This window comes from Struthio camelus, chromosome 12, assembly GCF_040807025.1.
Source record: "Struthio camelus isolate bStrCam1 chromosome 12, bStrCam1.hap1, whole genome shotgun sequence".
NCBI classification, from domain to species: Eukaryota; Metazoa; Chordata; class Aves; order Struthioniformes; family Struthionidae; genus Struthio; species Struthio camelus.
This window is the reverse complement of record NC_090953.1, coordinates 17,124,991-17,148,065: the sequence shown is the minus strand read 5'-3', so window position 1 is coordinate 17,148,065 and position 23,075 is coordinate 17,124,991. Positions and strand designations below refer to the sequence as shown.

The 23,075-nt window shown below is 41.1% G+C and overlaps 1 protein-coding gene across 5 annotated transcripts in view; it reads left to right on the top strand.

The window, feature by feature from the left end:
• The window catches only part of ALDH1A2 (aldehyde dehydrogenase 1 family member A2), a 93,306-nt gene that overhangs the window by 30,542 nt on the left and 39,689 nt on the right, over positions 1-23,075 (top strand). For all 5 annotated transcript variants that reach the window (XM_068959113.1, XM_068959114.1, XM_068959111.1 and 2 more), the window contains 3 exons: positions 20,244-20,348; positions 20,554-20,694; positions 22,261-22,390. In XM_068959113.1, the coding sequence (XP_068815214.1) occupies positions 20,244-20,348; positions 20,554-20,694; positions 22,261-22,390 (376 nt within the window). The remainder of the gene's footprint in view (positions 1-20,243; positions 20,349-20,553; positions 20,695-22,260; positions 22,391-23,075) is intronic.

Sequence of the window (23,075 nt, the reverse complement as noted above, 5' to 3'; positions counted from 1 at the left end):
TGAAGCTGCAGTTTAAACTCTTCTAGTGTGTGCATACATTGTGGTTAGTACTACAGTGCATCTATCCATATAGCAATAGCAAACTACTTAGGCATTTCTTTCCAATGAATAGCCTGAATATAGGATTTTTTTCATCCTCCCCAAACCTTTAAGGTCTCCTGCACAAACCAAATTTACGCAGATTTTGTATGAGGGATCAAGAAACAATTGTAGTCTTATCCACAACCTAATCTTCTGCCTTTGCCTACTCCAATATATCTGCTATAACCATATTTATTTTGAGAGTCTTAGAAATGCAGAAACTACCATGCTGAAACTGGTACCTACTAGAGAACTGCTGTAGATAACTACTAGATAACAGAGTAGGTAGCTACTATAGTAGTGACCTCATACCATGCCCAGGACTGCATACTTTGAGGAAGATGCAAGCTGTTGTAATGCATATTGCTGGCTGGGGGTAATTTCCTTCTCATTGTCCAATGCATAAGGTCAGATGATATACTGAAAGATAGAGCTGTGCAACAAATGTTCTTCTTGTATTGCAAAAATGTCAGTGATTCCAATTTCCTGATATAAAAGATGTATATATTTATTTGCGTACCAGCATAGCCAGAAGTTCAGTAGTGAGCAGAGCACTTGCCTAAGCTGGAGAAGAGCCAAATTCATATCCCTCCTCTGAAGCAAAGAGAGTGGGAACTTGAGTATAAGTCCTTACTTTCTGATGGTGGATGCATCCCAGTTTTGAATTCTGTCCAGCAGCGTCTTTGGCCATCCTTGGAGAGAGTCTCTCACTCTCTCCTGTTGGGTAATCCACTCGTTGTAAATATTTATTATTATATGAGAGAGATATCAACTTGATAGCCCAGTACTCAGACACATGGGAAAAGTAGGATCCAAGTCTCTGCTCCAAGAATACTGAAGATGCCAGACCAAGCAAGGATTTGATCCAAGATCTCTAGCTGCCTATACTGACCCTAGCTATTGGACTGTTGACTTGGGATATGTATCTTGAACACACACATTGCTTCTGACAAAAATTCTCTCTTTTTCTTCTCTGTTCCATCTCATCCTTCAGAAGCTTTTCCCATAGAAGCTCATCAAACCTGTTACATTTCCATATTAAATTTCTGTCTTGATGAATCCATATTTTCTGATTAAAAATTGCCAACAGTTAGTCCAAAGATTCTTGGCAATTTCTAGTCAGGTAGTCCATCTCTGCGGCAAAGCAAAGTTGTTCTCCACAGGCCTTAGTGGGCTCTGCCAGTTTGAAGTTACTTGCTACCATGAACTGCTTTGTTCCTGGGAGCCCCACGCAATGGAACCATTGTGTCCGGTTCTTTTCTCCTCTTCACAATGTGTACTAACAGGTGCCTTCAAGAAGCTGTCCGCAGAAACTGCAGGTCATTTGGAACATGCCAGTATCTGTAAGTTAAACCCTTCCTTCCAAACACACGTTTCTTTGCATTTGCTATCTCTAGTGAATATCATCTACCCTGGATTTGCCCAAACACCCTTTAACTTCAATCCTAATGGTATTTTCTCCAGTACTCTGATTAGTCTATTTTTATCTGCAAGCTATGTATCTTAATATTAACGATCTGCAAAAGCAGGTGAACCAAGATATCGATTGCTAGTCACAGTAATGAAGGGGCACCTTGCTATTAACCTCTTCCCAGGGAGAATTATCCATTTATTTCCAGTCTTTTTATCTTATCTCTTAACCACTTTTTAATCCATGGCAGGACTTTATCTTTCACCATATGGTTGCTAACTTTCCTTAATAGCCTCTTGCTAAGGACTTTATCATCAAAAGCCTTTTTAAAGTCTAAATAAATTATATCCACTGATTCATCTCAGCCCCTCATTTGGCTAACTATCTTCCAAGAAATCTCACAGGTTTACAGAGATAAATGACAAAGATGAGTTCGTTGGTCCATATCATAAATTCCTAATCAGATCCTGCATAAAGTCGCATTTTTTCTTTTATAGTTTGGCAGCTATTTTTCCTAAGAATGAGCTGTAACATTTTGCCATTTCATTCTCTCCACTTTTAAACGTTTTATTTGTTTGTTTTTTGAAGAGTAGAACTCAATCTCTGAAAAAAAGTAACCAAAAGGATAAGTTTTTTTTTTTTTTCAGGAAAAGGAATGATTATGTAGGCCATGGCAACAAATCCACTATTAGAAACTTAAGAAGTGTGCATTAAACTGTAGTTAAGCTGAAAGAAATGAGAAACAAATAGTACAGTTATATGGAGACAGCATTATAAGGAAGCTGTGTGAATATAAGATAAGCATAAAATGTGTAAAGTTTAAAAAAAGTTCTTCAGAAAATTGCAGTTCTGTGCACTTCTCTGGTAAGGAATGCTCAGACAAATGATGGCGCCTCCCTATTAAAAAAAAAAAGTAGCATAAATAGGTATTCAAAGACTTGCTGTTGCATAGAGAAAGATGAAGTTTAAAAAATGATTGTCATGTAAGGACCCAATCATTCGTTACTTTTATGCTAATTAAAATGAATAGAGGAATTCCTGTTCTGACTGTATTCACTTAATAGATATTTCCCAAAACACAAGTTCCTTATTTCAGAATCAGTCAAAAAACATACTTCTACTGACCAAGATTTTCTGTTACTTTTAATAGCAATCTACCTTTGTGACATGAGTGTGACACATCAATTTTAAGTAATGCAGTGTAACTAAGCTTTAAATGTAGGAGCATTTCATTACTAAAAATATGATACATGAAGCCACATCAAAGTGTTGCTGAAATAGCATTGCTGAAATAGTCTCCAACTGGCAGAGAAAAGAAAAAAAGGACTTCATTCTTGTTCACGTGAAGTCAGTTCCTTTCCCAGAGAGCCCAGTGAACTAGATTTTTACCTTATGACTTGAAACGTAATACATTCCAGCTTTGTTGGACTGAAGTGGGAAAATATTTCAGAGCTGAGAACCATCCACATCAAATTCTGTGACCCAAGTGAAAACGTTTAAGGTCAGTTCAATCTCAGTTGACCTCAGCTGGAGGTTAAAACACAGGGCGCACAGTGACCACTACAGTGTATAGAACTGAAACCTGTGAGGGCTTCATAGGTAATCAAGACTCTAAATTGTGTTCAAAACCCAAAGGGAATCTGCGGGGACAGCTTGGGAGAGGCATATGGCAGGTGTTACGCTTACAGAAAGGATATATTTTGCTAATTTCCGTGTGGATTTCAGATATACAAAATTAAGCTACTTGAAATCTATTTGGAAGGTAGCAAAGGCATAGAAAGTGCAACAGCAGGCTGAAGCCCCTTTGCTGAGCTCGGATGAAGAGAGGATGCCAGGCTGACACTGTCCTCGTGCTGTTCTCTGCTCATCTAGCAAGGATTAAACAAAACCGCTCAGTTTTGACTCAAGTTATCAGAAAGTACCTTTCCTTATGGAAGTTCTCTAAACACACGTACTTACTTAGGTAAAGGCTTCACTCTAAAATGAAACTAATTTACTTCCAAAGGGGAACTCTTTACCAGTATTTCAGTACTATAGCTGGGAGTCAGCTGGGAGTGAAGTGTGCTGGCTGCATTGGAGCTTGGGGCAGATTTTAGGAAGGTGGGATGCCATCATCCAAAGCATTATTTGACTGTCGTATAAAAGCTATTATTATCCTCTTGTGAATATGTCAGCAAATCTTCAATCTAGCCTAAAGTGACTACAGCTAGTCAGAGCCTCAGGTCTACGTTTCACCTAAAATTTGCTCTCTCCACCTGGAGGGTCCCTGCAGGTCTGTGCTGTGGCTTTGTTTCCTCATGGTTCAGTGGGAAAAACACCGCTTAGTACGTCCTCAGCACTACCCTGGCATATCCTGGTGATTTTTTCTGCAATTACTCCTGACGCCTCAGCTTTGAGAGTTGAGAAGAATTAAGGTGCATTAGCCTTTGGGATTTCTTGCAGGAGCTTCATTTCAACTCTTTGCATTGTAGTTGGGACTGAAGCACCCTTGTCTTTGGCATGGTTTTGGTGTATAATTGATATTAGATCTTTAGTAAAGATGAGTCCCCAGAACAAGTATTTTAGCTGTCACCTTCCAATGTACAGACTAGTGACTCTGCTTTGCTTCCCTTGTTGGCCCTACGACTCACATAAATTTTGGCCAGAAATGTCATCTACTTTTGGCATAGCCAAATTGAGACTCCCCAGATGAGCAGCCCTTCTGGAAATAACTTCAGTCTCCCTATTTATGTTTTTCATGCCAGGTTGTTATGGGAAACCTGTATTTGTTTATTTACTTAACCTCTGCTTCTTTTGGCTGTTTTATTTGTCTTATATTTTTGGTATTTTTTTTTCAGACCATTTAGTATCAAATCTTAATTTTGTGTTTTGCACCGTTTTAAGATAAGCTCTTTTATTTGGCCTACGTTTTCTCTTGTACCTTTCTGCTTAGCCACCCCATTTATTTTCTTGCTTCTGCTTCCCATGTTTAGCCTTGGGAATGCAAATCTTCTTTGACTCTTTCACATTCTTAAGCCTCCATGCTGATTCTATGGATTTTAATTTCCTAACTTCAAGCAGGGAGTTTCTAAGTTACTTCCTCTTTTAAAAAAAATCCCCTTCTTGAAGTTTAGTATCCCAGAGAGTAGGGCTTCTTCATGTATTTCTCTCCTGCAATGAAGCTGAAATTATTTATGTGGTAACCATTTCTCAGGGGTTCAGACACAATTTTTAGTCCTTGACAGGACTAAGTCAAATGTTGTTTAGATTAGGATAGAGAACTGCGTGTTCTCAAAGACACTATCGCAGTGCAGCTCTCATTGAACTAATATGAGGTTACTACTGCACTAGTCTTTTTGTTGCCTTCCTGTTCCTTTTCCACTCCAACTTCACCGCTGCTGTGCTGATGCAGAAATCAGTACTTTGCTCTTGCTATTAAATGTGTACTTCATGATATACGCTGACTCTACACACATGGGTCTGCATTACACCTTTCCCTCCCACATGTTTCTTTTCCACGGACTATCCATGGGATTCCTCACACAGACGCACTGACACATGCACGCACACACACAGCTACTCCCCCGTCCTTACAGCCTGACTTGTCCTCCCTATGTAGTTTATAGCTAGAACTCGTGGTATGCCACTGATACTTCTCACCCCCTTATGTTCAAAAACGCTAGTTTTTTTCTCACCATGATATAGTCCAGATCAGCTGTCTTTTGCGTTTAGGTTTTTTACACTGGTTTGTTGGCACTTGTGCTTCTACTTCTTAACTGTAAGATGACCTAGATGAAAATTGTGATTTAATTAGTTGAAAAGACCCATAAAGGCTTTTCAACTCAATCACTAAAGCACTTCTCACGGCATGGCACTTCGTTCTTATTTGCCACTCTGCCAATGTAAAAAAATCCCTGAAATAGATTTAATACTTCTTTACTCTGTCAAAGTGATGTGAAAAGGCATTTATCTAACTGAAAGTTGGATGCATAGGATTTTTTTAAGCAATGACCTCAGTCTGTAATTTGAAATTTAATTGGAGTTTATTCCAAATGTTCTTTACATCTGGGCATAAAAGCACTGTCCTGATTCCACTGAGTATTTTCAGAACTTACCAGCGTACCATAGCATACATGTTTTCTGTTTCCTCATGTGCTTTTTCAATTGTAACAGAAATGGCTTGAGTCCATTCTTGAGTGGTAAGAAGCTCATCAAGAAATTACCACCTGCCTTTCCAGATCAAGGGGGTTATCTTATTTTCTCCTACTTCTTCAACTGTGACATATGGTTGCAGCAATCCTGTACTGGTATGCCCTGAGCAAGCCTCAAGAAACATGCACAAGCTTTTTTCAGTAGATCTGGCTAAGCTTTCACTCCCTTTTCCATCAGTGATGATGTTTTGTCGGTCTTCCTCTTCTTGTCTTAATCACACTTTCCTTACCACAGCTTCTTAACAGTCTCTTCTTCTGTGACTTCTGTCTGATGCTGTTCTGCTGAGAGGTGAAAATCAGCCTCTGATTTCTCACTTGTGTGTTTAAAATTATGGTCAGAGGCTGCAACGCTACATGCCTTGGTTGTGCTGATGATGACCTAGCCTTGCTGTTTCAGCCCTCTGACAGTGATTTTAAAATACATTTGTTACATTGCTAAAGACGTTTTTAGCTATAGCATCACTCCACTGCAAATGATAATATTCTGCTCCTTCCAGCAAAGCTTTTAGAAAGCATTGAGTCAGCCTCACTGTAAAACTGGTAACAAGGCTGCTTCACAGATGGGGAAGTTCAGAGTTGTGGGAGTGTAACCATGACTAACTCAAAGGCAGACAGTAGGTCAGTGTCAGAGTCAGGATCTCTTGCTAAACCAGCCAGACTACTAGAAGAGGAAACCTGTTTTTCTGTACTATTCTGGGAAATGGAAATATGGATGAATTTCAGAGCCAGTGTTTATATGTGGATGCATGCGAACAATTATATATGGTACTAATTATACACTTTCCTGTAGGCTCAACTACATATGTGCACACAGTATGGATGACAAGAGCCCTTTCTTCATGCTCTTTGCTCTCTTTCCGTGTCACTTGGAGCACGGGCTCTGTGTGGGCTTGCCTCTGTCATAATTCCCTCGAGTGCTGTCTCAGAGGTGATGCCCTCCTTGCTGCGAGATCGATCTGCGCAACGAGCTCCCGTGAAGCTACTCCCCTCTGTACTTTTCTGTTAGGATGAGGAATATTTCCTTTGGTGCAATATGGAGAGGACGCTGTCAATCCAGGTTGTTGCCTCTGGTATTTTTTCTGTTCGGATTTCTCAAAGGTTTTGTTTTCAGAAGGCATTTCAACAAAGGCAGAGGGAGAAGGAGGGCCCTGCTCTTTAGGTGACAGCCGTGAGCCCGCTGCAGAACATGCCCAGCAACCGATCCAGCACTGTGCAGGGTCCCCTTGGGGAAAGGGCTTCATTAGGTCTCTTCATTAGGCCCTGGGTACCTCTTCCACATGGCCTTAACAGAATTGCTGAGTCTCTCCTGTCTTTTCTTCTTTCCTCTTAGTGTACATATTTTGCAAGTTCTACTTAGAAATGGATGGAATGGATGGATGGAAATGTGAGTCTTTGCTCTGGTTTTGTAACAGCCAAGACAGTTGATTTAATGTTTGAATTCTTCTAGCTGAAACACAAATGTGCTCAGGCTCTTGCTGTATCACTTCATCTCTCTCCTAGAGGGAGCGTTAGGACAAATCCTTCATAACTGATTTCCTGGTTAGAAGCCTTTACCTGATTTCCTGGAGTGGTTCCCTGTGACTGAGACCCTTTGTAGTCAGCTCTTCCAGCTGTTTGCCTAAACGGTCCTCAGGGACACTAAGAGCAGTGAACCTGGAATAACAACATTTGACTTCAGCTAGGTCCCATGAGAATTCAGTTATTACTTAATGGATTGAATTGGCGACATATCTTATACCAGATAACAGCCAAAGGTTGCATCAAATTAACCTTCACAAATGGCTAGTTATTGATACGCTCCTTAAAGAAAGCTAGGCATTGGACGACATATGTTAGCTGTAATTAATGTTGCTTTTCATGCCTTTACGTGCTGATAGTATTTGTACTGTCTGGGTGAAAAATTTCTCAGATTAAGTCTTGATGGTGGTTTTAGCCATTTAGTGATCGTGTGTCATTGTGTTTGCTACACTGAGCATACATCCTGTCCTGTAAACAGCAGGGAGACTAATGAGGTTTGCCCACATTCTGCTACCATTACAAGGGGTTCCAGCAGAGAAGAAGGGGAGTCAGGTAGAAAGAGGAAGAGAAACATGAATTTTAAAGGAAGTGGAAGAAGTCTCAGAATTACATATTTAAACATTTGTTTTTAAGGAAGCCTTTTAATTGACAGGACTTATAACCTACTTGGCTCATTTAAGGAAATTTCTACATAGTTAGGTTTTGCTTTTGCTTTGGTCCATGTTTTTAATGCTGCATGTTCGGCAAAAGGTGAGGGTCATGTTTTTAATTTACACACTCAAAGTTACTGGTCTGCTTCTATTTAAAGGTAAATAGAAGAGCTCATTTTTCATGCAGGCCTACATTTCTATAAGGAATAGCTCACCAATCATATATAAAAATGTTAAACTCTATTAAATATTGGTGGTATTTTGCTATACCCAGAAGTGTTTTATTTGCTTGGGACTGTAATCAGCTCTTGCAAGAACACTTCACATCCAATTTTAGTCTTAGCACCACAGTGTACTTTGGGGTGTAAATTTGTTAGGTGTCCAGGCTCAGCAGGATACTTTGACAGCTTAAGCCCAGTTCTTCCCAATCTCTTTTATGAGTAATAGAAAGTCAAATGCCCTGTTCCAATTTTGTATATGCAAAATCAACGGCTAACCAACTGAAAGAACTAGAGGAGAGATCAGAACTGAACTCTGAGGCAAAGGAGTTTAGCTAAAAGTTTCTTTTCTCCAGAAGTAAATCTACCAAGATTTCCCAAGCCTCGTTATTGAAAAGAATAGTTCCCATTTCCAGCCTGAGGCATTTTGCAGTGGTAGTGAATAAGAGGAGACGTGTTGTGCTCCTTAGCGTCTTCTTGAAGAGCAAAAAGGGTGTGTAAATTAGACTTCTGGGAATTGTTATCCCACAGCTTCTTCTAGCAAACACAACAATTTGTTTTAAAGGCTTTCACCAAAGATGTCATAAGTGGTAATCCCTATGTTGTAAGTGGGTACTTAATGTGTTTTAACTTAATGCTGATGATGCAAAGCTATTCTCCCCCAAAGCCCATTAAGAACATCCAATTTTCTGGTAGACTAACACTCCTGCTTACTGCCGTAGAGATAAGTGACCGTTTAACCAGGATAATACGGAACAGTTTTGCGGCCAAGGCTGCAAAACTGAGCAGAGCACCTTCTGGTCTTTGTGAAAGTTTAGACTTTGAATGCAAACTTTATAAGATGGATCTTTCTTTTCTAGGACTAGTCTGCAGTTATATGTACACACAGGTACATGTGGTCACTTGCAATCACCTTAATGAATGTACTAGTGAATATCATTATTTGTGATATGTATTAGTAAGCATGGCTTAGGTAGAAGGGACAGTGCAAACCTTTTATGCAAACTAAATAAACAAACTGATAAATATTCAGTTTGATTTCACATAGCTCCGAAGTGTAGACAATTAGAACAGTTTATCCAAGGTAATGCTTCTCATGCTATCGGCTTTTTTATATATTCCTCTATTCTACTTTTTGTAGAATCTGTATGTGTGAAATGACACCAAAGGAGATGTCACTGGCGACATTTAGCAAAATGTTCTAACAGAAATATTTGAAAATATTCAGATGCTAGCAGAGTAGAAGTGAAGGCAAACTTTCCAGGAGCTTAGGGCTGCTCACTTGGGTCTAATACAGAGTTAGCACTTTGCAGGTCAGTGGCTCTGCTATTTGTCTCTGACCTAACAGATCTGGAGTTCTTCACATCAAAACCAAGTCTTGCTGAGCTGAGATCAAACGTGTTAAGGTAAGGATCTCGCCAGTGATTTATCGTGCCAGGGAGGGTGATCAGGCCATAAGGGGCCACTGCAAATGAAGTTGACATTCCAGCAATTTCTCATGTGTAGTTATAAAGTAATTCTCTCAGATGGGGCTTTTAAGTCAAAATAAACTTGTCCACATATTTTTCTTTGTTGCCTACAGTATTTGTGATCCTAGTAGGAGTATATATTTATGCAGCATAGCTAATGTGTAAGCGAGACCTTGTTCTTTGGTGATGAACAACGTTTTAAATGGCAAATAATTATCTACAAGCGATCTGCTACAATCTTTCAAATGGCAGAACATGTTTCCCATGTAGAAATAAATAAATCACCCTGGTTTTTTTGTTATACATAATGAACACACATGACCTGCAATGCATAAACTATGCAAAACACAGGAAAACTATACAGATTAATATTAGACTTGTTTGTACAAACCCCTCCTCATTCCCACAGCCTTAAATGAGAGCTTGTGGAAGGGTTTCCAGGATCAAGTTCTTAATAGCCACAACTTCATTAAAGCCCAGTGACAGCTCAATAATTGATTCTATAAACAAATACTCCTTTCCCCTTCACTCCTGACTGAATGGATTTTTAGAAATCTTTCATTATTTCATTTCTAAGTTGCAGCAAATGCAATCAAGTAGATGGTCGTGCTCCATAAAAACATTGCCCTCCTTACCCAAACTGTTCCGTGATGGCTTTTCCTTGCTCTCAATGGAAATCTAGAGCACACTTAATTTTTAGCACCCTTGCTTCAGCAGCAATGTTTGCTGATGCAGTGCAGAGCAAGGCAGCGAATGTTTTTTTCCAGCAATTAAAGAGAGCCCCACAAGTGAAAGGATGACTGATGTTTAGGAACTTAGTTTCTTAGGAATACATGAAATATTACTTGGGCTATGGGAAAGTGTTATTGCTCCGGTATTGTGCTACTAACAGCAGAAAAATTTCATTAATTGAAAAAGTAGAAATTACTTTGAGAAAAGCCTTTGTGTGCTGCAATTAAAGTTTTTTTTTTTCCACAGATTGTAATAAGACAGCCAAAAGAAACCAGATGTTTGTGATGGTTACAGTATACAACACACAATGCAGTCTGAAGTTTTTTCTTTTTGGATTAATTTTCTTGAAGAACCAGCAGCAAAACAATCCCTTTAATGATACTGAATTGAAATAACGGGTGCTACATCAGCATGCGGCACAGTGAGAAACTAAAATAGAAAAGGGTGTAATCACTGCTTGGCAGCCTGAGTTTTGTGCAGGAAATACTCGTGGAAAAAAAAACACGAGTAAAGTAAGCATGCTACTGCATGTTGTTAAGACTTATTTAATCTCCTCAACTAATTACTCAAACCTCCTAAAACTCAAAATCATACAAACAAAAACGTTTAGATAAGCTGGGAGTTTTTTCAAATGGGTGCCCCCTACAGCTTAGAAAATAAACATGACAGGTTTCCCCCTGTCTGATGTGCTGCCATTTGCAAAAGAACAGACCGGACTCCCAGAAAGGCAGGAGACTAATTAAGACAGGAAGATAGGCAGGTCAAACATTTGGTCTGAGGGGTTTGGGACAGAGGGGAGAAAAATCATGTTACATTCCACTTTCACAGCCGCCTGACAGGAGGCTTCGAGCCCTTTCTCTGATCCCCGTTGCTGCTCAGAGGAGCTGGATTCGCCCCGGTTCCCCTCCGGAGGTTCCCGTTGCCCAGCGGGTCCTGGCTGTGGGCTGGCCCAGCGGGGGCTCGGCCGAGGGGCGGCGCGGGGGGCTCGGCCGGCGGTCCCCGGGAGACAGGCGCTTTGGGGCGATGCAGCTCTCCCGTGCGGGTCTCGCCCTGTGGGAGCGCGTCTCTCGCCGCTGACCCACAGGGACCGCAAGGAGACCCAGCTTCTGCTTCACACGCGTCCCTGACCTGCTGGATGGTGCGTGTCCTCCTCCAGCTTCACGTCTGCCATGCTGCAGTGTGATTTCATTTACACAAGCTGAGACGTCACCGAGAGCTTGATGTAGTCACCTATTTTAAATACTTGGCTTGTCATCCAAACTCTGCTGATGTCAAGGGCTGTTTTTAATTTCAGTAGGCTTGGCTCAGGCCTTGCTGCTTGGAAGTTATATCCAGAAAAGCTAAATACTCCGATCATCTCATCCAGCCACGCACCCTTGGCACATGACCCAGGTTGCATAACCCTAATTCAACCAGATTTCAAGGTACTGCTGCACTGACAGCGAAACTGGGCTCGCTGCTTTCGCTTTTTGTGCATTTCTTGACCATTTCCACTTTTTTGATCCTCTTGCTGTAGTAAATGTTTGTAAATGTTTAAAGTTCTCCAGCTCTCTCAGTACACTCTGAATTTTAGACTCTAGATTTTTTTTTTAGTGAAACTTCAACCTTGAGTTTATGAAGGAAACCCACATTTATGGCAGACCTTGTCTAAAGGCTAGGTCATTACCTTCCCTGCTCTGGGGTTCAAACGAGGGTTGAAAAAAATAATCATCTCACGCAGCTTCAGAAAAGACTTCTTCCTTTCCAAATCTTTTTTTTTTGTTTGGGGGGGGGGAGGGGAAGCCAGAATGAACTAAAGCGTTAACAAAGAAACATCCAAAGAAGAATCAACACGTTCTGCTTTTGTTTGGCCTTCATAGACTTCGGAGCTGGTGCCAGTCCCCAGTGATGTAAGTTTATCTCCCGGTACAGCCATCCCCCAGCTCTGGCTGCTGCCCACAGCCACCTTTCCATCACCCAGGGCCTGATCCAGCTCCCACTGAAACCAGTTGGTTTCTTATCAACTTTATGGGGATGGGATGGGACCTCTAGTGGCTGAAAAGCAGCTCTAGCCACAGGCGCTTGCTTGCCAGGATTAAACTGAGCGTGCCGTTTACTGCCTCTCTTCTTAAACCAGCTACAGCCCTGCCATGTTTGAAAGGCGTCGCTTTGCAAGAGCCAGAGCCTGGGTAACTCCTGCAGCAGTAACGTTACCTGTGGTAACGAGGCTGAACACGATAACCGTGTGCGTCTGGATGCTCGAGCCAGGCAGCCCGCCTCGGCTTACGTAGCTGTGTCGTCGGCAAGCGGTGCCGTTGTTGGCGCTGCCCAGAGAAAGGTTCGGGTGCTGCCTGCCTTCAGAAACAGGCCTCTGCACTGCCAACATTTGGGGAGGCTGGCATGAAAGTCACTGGCCCATTGCTCGTGATTTGTGGCGTGCCAGCAAAGTGCTCTCCGCTCTTACTGGTCACCTGAACAAGCCCCCGTTTAAAAATAAAATCAAATGGTGTTGCTGATCAGTCACTGACCAGCCATCAACCAGGCTGCTGGGGTTGGCTTTTGCTTTCATAATGCCTGCTTGCAAACCTGGTTTCGCTGAGTCTGTAGCCAGCTGCTGGTTCCCAGTCAGTCCCAGGAGTGCCCCACAACACTCGGGCTAGCATGCGAGAGATTTGTTGTATCAAGGCAGCCATAAAAGTGAAGGAAAACAAAGCTTGAGAAAATAAACAAGCTGCACCTCTGACTGGCAATCCCTTCTGCTTCGTTCCCTTGCAATTGTACTGATCGTTAGGGCTCTTGAAATGTTTCCAAAGCAGAGGAAATGAAGTTGTTGAGATGGGAAAGGATATGAAATTTCCTGACCAGACTAAGGCACAGGTGCCCGGTATCTGTGATGTTATGAAATATTTACCAAGGGAAATGATGCTGCTGGATTTTTTGCGTGCCTCCCAAATTGTTGTGTCCCCCACCACAAAAGAGCGTCATTATGCATTTCTTAATGCCTCCAGCGATGAGAAGATGCGGAGGGCTGAACAGCTGTGATTCTTTTATAAACTACTTTGGCATCGGATGCCCCCTCCCCCATCCTTGCAGATTTAACGTCAAAGGGTCTCTGAGGAGAGAGCCACATATGAAAAAAGGATCACTTTGATGGAATGAAACTATAACCAGCTACTAAATCAATTGAGTTAGGAAATTCCCATTCATTCCTCCATTCATCCAGAACCATATCTCCTGTGGGAAGCCATTATTATTTGGATGTTAAAAAATCCTCTTCCTGTACCAAAAAACATTTCTGGAGCTGCAAAAGTACAAAAACACTGTTTATTAAATCCATGGGAAAATAATTCCACCTCCAAAGAGCTGAACGCTAGGCCACTGCCTGTCCACTGGCTGAAGCACTTCCTTAGGCAGCTGGGGAGCCTGCAGAACATGTCTGCTGACATCATCACCAGGCAAGCGCGAATTAGGAATGGGGCTCATCATTTCACTCGCACATCATTTCAGGCCAGTTTCAAGAAAGGAAATGAAAAGTTACATTGTTGCCACCTGTGTTGATTGCTCTTCTGAATTAAAACAAACCAAATTTTTTCAGTATATTTTTAGAGAAGACGTTTAAAAAAAAAAAAAAAAAAGAGGCAGTAAGCATGCACGAATCCCCAGTGAATTTAAAAATCAGTTCTGCTTTCCAAAGCCAGGGCTAGCCCCTGGGTAAACATCGGAGGGAATCTGTAGTGCAACAAAACCAAATCTCACTCAACTGAGAGCTGCAAAGGAGTTGTTAGTTCTGTGCTGCATTTTAATTAATTACTTTTATATTTATTTCAACACACACATACAAAGATGTTTTTCTCATACTGCCTCAGTAGTAATGAAAACAGAACATCCTGTCTGTTTTCTCTCTGCTCTAAATTTTGTTATTATTGAATTGCACGTTAGCTGGGTTTTGCAGACATCCTTTTCTGTCTGAATGCTTATCACTCATATTTTAGAAATTAATTACCTGTATGGTTTGAAATGAACATTAAGTTGGTAATTATTAGCAAGCCAACTGGGACAGATGGCTACTTAAGCAAGATAGTGTAATTGTTTATTTGCCAAGCTTAATTTGCTTTGCTTTAAGTGAAATACATTTACTCTTGGCTCAATTTCAAAAGTGATAAGCATCAAAAAATGCTATTGAACTGAGTGCGCAGTGTTTTTTTTTAAATTCAGGTCTTACGTAAAATGTAATATATGATTTCCTTCCAACTTCACAGCAGCAGAATCTCTAACTTAAATTTTTACAAGATACCTTTGGATTTTTTTTGGCCTTTTTATACTGTTCAGTGCCCTACAGTATCCCAAAGGATCTGAACAGTCATGTGCCCTATATGATGGGCCAGACTGCTTCCTTGATTAGTCATAGGTAACGCTCAAGGAGGTCAACAGTGGCTGTACATAATTAAGCAACTGAACCTGGCCCTTAAGTGATTGCTCATGCAAAAATCAGGGAGCCGTTACCTTGCAAGCTCTATAAATGCCGGAAGGGCTGTGGTGAGTACATGTGTGTGTGAGCAAGAGGTTATCGCCGTTACCAGGAGGGCAGTCTTTTAGGAAAATGCTGCGCCGTCGCCATCTTTCATTTGGAAAGGAGCAGAAATTACCAAGGGACCCTTTGGATGCGGTCTCAGGAGAACGGTGGCACTGCCCAGGCACATTCCCAAGGGCAACCAGGAGCTCCAGCCACATCTTTTACACCGTGAGGTGCCTGCCTGCTGGAAACCTCCTGTTCCCACCGCCCCCCCCCCCCCCCCCAAATCGGCGCCTCGGCTCCTGCCCTGCTGTGCCTGTGGCCCTGGGCTGCATTGTAGCTGAGCAAATGGACTTAGTGCCCTCTTTAAACCATTGCACAACAGCTAAATCCAGATTCCTTGCTTGTTTGATTGTTTTTCCAGTTGGGTTTGTTGCTGGCCAAATCATTGTACTGGCAGGGACCGCAGTAAAACAGGAGGGTTTGCATTTTCTCTTACTGGTCTGACATTACTGCAGTTATTGACTCTACTGGGAGTAGATGGCAAACTATGGTTCACGGGGGTTCCAAAATTTTTCAAGTGTTCCCTTCTTCCCTTTCCATTTTGGCACAGTTTTGCTGATAGCACCCAACAGGCCAGATTATTTAACTACTCACAATACTGCATAGCAAATACATGACATACTATATACTTTTTCTTTTCCCTATTGTAAGCCACGAAAGGTAACACTAGGACTCAAACAAAAACAAATTACCTCAGTAACTCCTGGAAAACTCAAGTGGTTAATCAGTTACCTTTTATTTACATATATATGCTTAATGCTGAATTAAGTTGTAAAAACCAAAGGCTGATTTATAGCCTCAGTCAGCCTTAATTAACATTGATTCCAGGGGAATAGTAAATGTGAATAGCCTTCACAATTGAGGTTGAACAATGAACTCACTGGGTGTTGTCCAATTTGTAGCATGATTTACATGGAAGCGAGCCCTTCTTTTTTCTAGGGTTATCCTTTTTTCATCTGGTGTTTAGGATGGGTTATATATAATCCATAGATAGGAACATTTGCTGTCAAATATTCTCCCTGATTTAGAGTTAGCCTTTACAATGGTCACTATAAATAAGGGAGGAAAAAAACCCAATTTGAGGCTTTGCAGGGATTCCTTGTTCTTGCAATGTGTCATCGCTTGTCCATTTCATGGCATTTTTACGAAGTGGCCATAATGAAAGTCAGATTAAATGTACAGGATATATACATTTAATCAACAGCCATTGGAGTCAGTAGTGCTGGAAGAGTTATAAAAGCCCCTGTGAATGCAAATTTATTGCAAAAGAATCTGAGTCTTGGTGGTAGGAATATCTGCTGAATGGTACTACCTGACACAGAACACCTAAAACTTTCAAAAGTGAGTTATTTAAGTGTAAGGTTTTGCTTGTAAAGCCGCCAGCTGCTGGATTTCAAGACTTGAAACTGTTCCAAAACATGGGACTAGGTACTTTATATGTGCACTAGAGTAAATACTCTGATTTTACTGCCAATTTAAATGTGCTCAGTTTACAGTAATGAGCTTGTATAGGCAATACCTTGTTTATAGAAAGTGGAACAGGAAGAAACTAACATTAACCATTAACGGTAGCAATTTCTCTTGCCTTCGACTCCAACTTTATGCCAAATAGATCTTTCCTATGTCCTATCTGAAATATTTGCTGTTGCTGTTCTTTTTCTAAACACTGTGGGGTAAACGGAGCACTCAATAAAATCATACACCTTATAGTTCTAATTAACTTGCATTGCAACCCTTTTTTGTAATTCCAGGGCACTACTTCCTATTCCTGTGCTGAAATGTATTTTAGGAACATATACATGTCCTGCGTACTGGCAAATTTGAGGATAGTTGTTCATCCCAGCAGCATGTAGTTAAAATTTTTAAAGCTCCTTTAACAAGAAAAAAATGCTGCTGTTGCCTCTACTTCTCAGGTTCTTTTATCCAACCAAAATGTTTTATTCTTTCAAGATAGAGATCACACAGGGAACCTATGTGTTTGTGTACATACTGTAACCTTAAACAAACATCCTTACATCTCCTTTGGCCATCTGCTTCAGAAACCGCAAGCTCTTCTCCGGCCTCTCCCGCCCTCGCCAGCGCACCCCCCCACACTGTGAGCGTGGCATGAACTCCACTGCAGGCAGTGGAAAGGACACCAGAAAAGCCTTATACACAGGTCGCAGAGCGCAGGGTTTCTTTGTTTCACTTACATGCAGTCTAAAAAGTGACAGTGATAGACCAGAGGATTTCCACTTATGATGTTAGTCACTAGAGATGATACTGATGGTTCTTTGTTTTTTGTTTTTTTTGCCAGTTAGTTAGCTCCAAAATGTCCTAACAGGGACCACTACCTCATTTTGTGAAGCAGCGTAAGCAGAGCACAGGCAGACGCAGCCCATGGGCCCAGTACGCAGACAGGTTCAAGATAAATACAGCATGTAAAGAAAGCGACGGATGGGAAATGGTGTGTTAAGCAGTCCTGGGTCTGGTTACTTTAGAAAGCTAAAACAAAAAAGAAAAAGTAAAAGGGTGGAAGAGCACAAACCAAAACAGGCTGAGGCTAGAGGCAGAGGGGAGATGAGGGAACACAATGGCGGCAGCTGCAGCAGGCAGGCAGGCAGCAGTGAGGAAAAACCACCAAAGCAGCTTCTTGGTGGTGCTGGAAGCTCAGGCGTGGGCAGCGCCCTGCTCCTCAGCCAGCCTGCTGCCCCACGCAGAGCTGCGGCGGGCAGCAGGGCACGGCCCAGCTCTGCCCTGGGAGCCTCCTGTAACTCTCCCAGCTCCCTGCCCCAAGACCAGGAGGCTGCTGAGGCCTTGGCTTGGGATACGATCACTTGCTGAGCCCAGGGGAAGGGCAGAGGCTGAGCTGGGGCTCAAGTGCCCTTTGCTCTGCGACCCTGTAGGCAGGACACATCCCCCGACCTCTGTGCGATTCCTGCGTCACCATCCACAAGTACTTAGTTATTATCTCAGCCCGGTTCCTGGAGCCCTGAAAGCTCCAAAAAAAATCCATAAAAGCAAAAGCCCACGTAGCTGTTGGTTTCTGTGCACAATCCGGTATGTCTTCGGGTCTTTTTCAGACAGACACAGGCTCATCCTGCCCATGTCCTGAGCCAGCCGGACATGAGTCAGCTCTGAATCAGCGCTGAGCTAGGCCGCTGCAGGTAGTGTGGCACTGAGCCCGAGCTAAGAAGCCCTGCTGAGATGAACACAGCTACATGGCTGCCAGTCGGCATGGAGAATAGGTTAAGCGAGCTCATGTCTGGCAACAGCAAATTCTACGGAAGCAGCTTCACCTTAACGTGCAAATATGAGTGTGCAATCTCTTCAATTTCTTTAAAGTGCAAGGCCATCCCAGTGCCCTCCCCGTGTTCTTTTCTTTTACAGACCCTTTATGCTCTTTGGTATTGCAGTGTTTCATCTCGGGCTTTCTGGCTGTATTTTCTACAACCAGTTCTCTAGGTTGGGTTTTTTTTTGCTAAAATAGCTTCCGTCTTTTTTCCCCAGCTCAGTCTCTTCTCAGCAAGGTAGGCCTATCCCTCCATTTCCCTCCTTCATCCCTTACAGATGTGTTCAAGTTTTGGTGATCCTCTTTACTTACACACAAGCTTTTGAGACTGATGCTTTTTTTTTTTGTCTTCAGCAAAGTTATAAATGTTTAAGTTATAATATTCAAGGTATAAATTATTTAGTTGGTGGGCTGGTGCTGCTAGCCTCATTGTACTGAGCCAACCCTAGAAAAATCAGCAACAGATCTATAATCATACATATTCTTTGAATAGAAGAGACAGGTATTGCATTCTATTCATATCCACATGAAAAGCAAATAATTTTTTTGTTACTATTGTCCTGGCCTTGCCACATCACATTTTTCTCTAAAGAAAACAAACAAGCAAAAGAACCAACAATCTGACACCATCTCAGCATAGTCCTCACATGCAAACTCTCTTCCATCGTCTCCCTGTGTTATCATGGTTGACCTGAGCTGTGTATTAGTGCAAAGGTAACAACTTCTGTATTGCCTGGCAGCAAGAGACTAGAGAGTGCAAGACTGGAGAGGGACAGAGCACATTTTTGGACAAGTGAGTGATGTTTAGGCTGCCTCATCAGTGGGACAGACTTTTGTCCCAGAAGATATGGTGGTTCTGTGAGAAAACTGGGCCAGTTTTAAATATATGTCATTGATTCCTGTTATGGAGCTGTGATCTAAAAAGATAGGGCAATTTTCACTACTTGAGTATCTCTGGTGGGAACTGGGACTCCTTACCCCTGCAAAGGGTCGCTCAGCCACAGTTGTAGGGCCTGTGTGGGGTATAGGACTTTCTTTGCTTTAATCAGAGAAAGGTCCCTGTCTCTATAAAAACAACCCAAACTGCAGAAAGGGCAGTAAACTTTCCTTCTATCTAGGGGTGAACTCCTGGCCCCAATCAAGTCAGTGGTAAAATTCCCATTGATTTCCATGAGGCCAGGATTTCCCCCTAAGCATTTAAAGTTGTATTTCATGGAATACAATAAAAGAACACTGATACATGAACTCCAAGGAACCAATATGAGGCCTGGCTTTTTGAATGCTTTCATCCTTTGTCTTAAAAAGATTTCAAGGACAGAAAAAGTCTGAATACCACAAAAACCTTTCACTCTGTTGTTTTCCTAGAGTGACTTATTTCATATTTGCTAATAAATAACTGCATCCTGTTCTTGAGAGACACTTAGTAGAAAAGTTAACTTACATGTGTGTAGCTACCAGTAAAAACCTACTTTAAATAAACTCATTTGTCGTTACCTCTCTCAAGACAGCTGCTGTCAACACTACTAAAATTCAAATTTGATTTGCCCATGACAATTAAAATGATGTCAACACTGAGAGAATTTAACAATTTCCATTGTTCCAAGTAGATAAGCAAGCTAATTCTGTTCTGCAAGCCTTCAAGTGTAGCCATAATCAACTGACTGTGTATTGAAAAACTGTGATGTTTGAGATTATTCAGCCTTGACTGGGCTATATCAGTGACCAAATGTTTACTTACTGAGATGGGTATTGAATGATTAGTCCAAACCCTTGTCTTGACTCCGATTAGTCCAAACCCTTGTCTTGACTCCAGCAGTTGCAAGGCTTTTGCTCTGATATCATTATTTCTTTCTTTAGTTTGTTACAATGCTTGAATCAAATTTGACTGTTAACCAAATTATTTAGAGTCTAATGCTGCTCCTATAGTGACATAGTGACACTGCCACAGAACACAGAAAGACATCAGGGGCTGACCCTCAGTCTGAACTCTTGAATCAAAACTGTAATTTTCAGTCACACATAAATTAGTTTCACCTTTTTTTTTTATTAGAATCTGCAACCTTCCCAGAAGTTTGTTGTTATATACATTACTGTTTATTTCTGCAGAAGGATTGAGAAGTTTTACAATGTTTTTTCTTCCTTTTCTAGATTTTTATCAATAATGAGTGGCAAAATTCTGAAAGTGGGAGAATATTCCCAGTATATAACCCAGCAACAGGAGAGCAGATCTGTGAGATCCAGGAAGCTGACAAGGTAATGCATCCTTTGTATGATTAGAAATGTACACATAGACAAAAAGCAGCAATTCTAGAATACCACTGTTGGACAATTCTTGTATTAATTCCAGTTCCAATATCCATCATGTGACTAAGAGGGTGTACAGCAAGCAATTTCATAAGCCTGGTAATGTTCTATTGTTATTTACCTCAATGCTTTGTTTTTTCTTCCTCCTTGACAGGTTGATACAGATAAAGCAGTGAGAGCAGCTCGCCTTGCTTTTTCTCTAGGTTCAGTTTGGAGGAGAATGGATGCATCGGAAAGAGGCCACCTTTTGGATAAGTTAGCAGACTTGGTTGAAAGAGACAGGGCAATTCTTGCTGTAAGTAGCAAAAGAAAATCAAGAGTCAAACCATCTGTCAGTTTTAAATTCTGAGAGCAAATTAGTTCATAAATGTCTTAACATGAACAATATTTGAAAACTAAAGTAGCTTGATGACTAAGATGGCTGACTGTCTGTTCAAGAACTGATCCAAAGCTCATCGAAGTCAACAACAATTTTGATTACTCAGATGACCTTTACATTGGACATGAGACAAGTGAATAGGTGTGCATTGGTGGCCACACGTGTATGCCTGTTATGTGCACTTGTAACTTTTCTGAAATAAAGAATGGAAGACTCATTGAAGTAACTTGTGCAGATATTAATAAAATGACAGGTGCGATCCTTACTGATACTCAACTGGTAACAAATTCTGGGTATTATGCTATTTACCTCATGTATGAAGCATCTAACAGTGGCATTGTTAATGTTTTCCGCATGTCAAGTGCTTTGGACTTAAGCTGGTGAACATCTTAATTCCAGCTTTGTCAACACTTAAATCATCTTACCACCAGTGTATACTGTAAAATCGCCGCAGGGAGAAGGAAGTGCACAGCAAATCAAGTTTACTCTGCCTGTCATTAGATTTGTATTTCTAGAGCCAAGTTCTTTACTGAACTGCACCACAGGCAATGCCATTAATTGCTCTTGGGGATGTAAGTCAGTGCAGAATTAGGCCTCTATTCTTCTCTATAGCAGTTAATTCAACGGTTAGCATATATTCATGTGTTACACATTGGTGTGCTTTGCCCATTCTTAATGGTTTCTATTAGACAGCTACTAACAGTCAGTTAAGCCACTCAGCATCTTAGGACATTTTATTGGATTCTTTTCACTAAATGATCTTAGGAACTCTTAAGAGGATAGCTTATAAGGTACTTTAAAAATAGGAATACTAAGTTAAAAATAAGGACATTAGCTTGTTAATTTATGAGCTTCCCTAGAGGAAAGTTTGTTTATTTGAGGGCAATAAATAAACTGGCTGTACATTATAGATATCTCAGAACTCAGCAGGAGTCTTGGCAACCATATAGAGAAATTTTTATATTCACATCAATTATATGAAGAGGGATATGTCTATTCTTCTCTTTATGGATTCAGATCATTAATATGGGGTTACAAGGAGCCCCTTCTCAGCTGTTATCATTAACATAACAGAACCTACTTTGACAGGCATTTTTATCTTGGCTCCTGATTAAAGCAATTTTGCGTTTATGTATCTGGACCAAACACAGTGGCTATTAGGTCCAAAATATACAGACACACACACACACACACACACACACACACACACACATTCTTAAAATCACAGTCATTCCAGGAGGCTTAGAGGAACTAGATTTTTTTAAGGAGAATCCTCTACGCTCACATTTACAAAAAGAAGTAACAAAGGGGTCCAGACAGCTGTTCTGAACCGTCTGGATTAAGACTATGCCAAGGAGTAACTGGTTTGGTCTTCACTAAAAGTCTGTCATGACTAAAGAGCTGTTGGACTGTGAATACTGAAATGCAATAGTCTAAAAATGCTACTTTGCTTATATCTCTCAACTTTTTCTTGTCCTCTAGACTATGGAATCATTGAACAGTGGCAAACCTTTCCTGCAAGCCTTCTATGTAGATCTTCAAGGAGTAATAAAAACCCTGAGATATTATGCTGGTTGGGCAGACAAAATCCATGGAATGACCATTCCTGTAGGTAAGAGAGATTAAAGCATATGTGCGCACACAAACCTTCTGATGGCCAAATGGATTAAAAGATTACACAGTAATTTTTTCTTGTCTAAGTGGAAATCAAAGTGGACTTACCTGTGTGTAATGTGCTGCTGAAGATGATGTTACAGGTCAGCAAGGGCTGGATTAGATGACCTGCTATTGTTCTACATGCATCCAAAGGGTGCTTTGGTTCTTCTTCATGTGTCCATTTGAGAGGGAGATAGCTCAATGTTTTTATCGAAATATCGTTACACTTGTAAAAATGGATGTGGTATAAGCCCGACAAATACTTTGGAACGCATGAAAACACAGTGCCGCCTATTTAAGAAAATAGTGTGCTTACAAATATATCTTGTTTATATGTATCTTCTTACTGCCTATCCAAATCATTTTACTTGAGACTCGCACTGGATCCAAATTTACTTATGCCTTGATAGAGTTTGTAATGTTATCATAGAAAACTGTATGTAGATATAAGATACATTTTATGTTATATTTGCTTCTTCAAACCCTTCAGTGGGATCAGATTTGTTAGATGTATGAGCGAAATAAATCTTTATGAGCGCTAAGAAATAAGTTATTCCACTCTTATTTTTTGGTAAAGAGCTTAGAAAAGAAAAAAATCCTTACCATCATTTTTAGTCAACGAGTCTCTTCCTCCTGCCTCT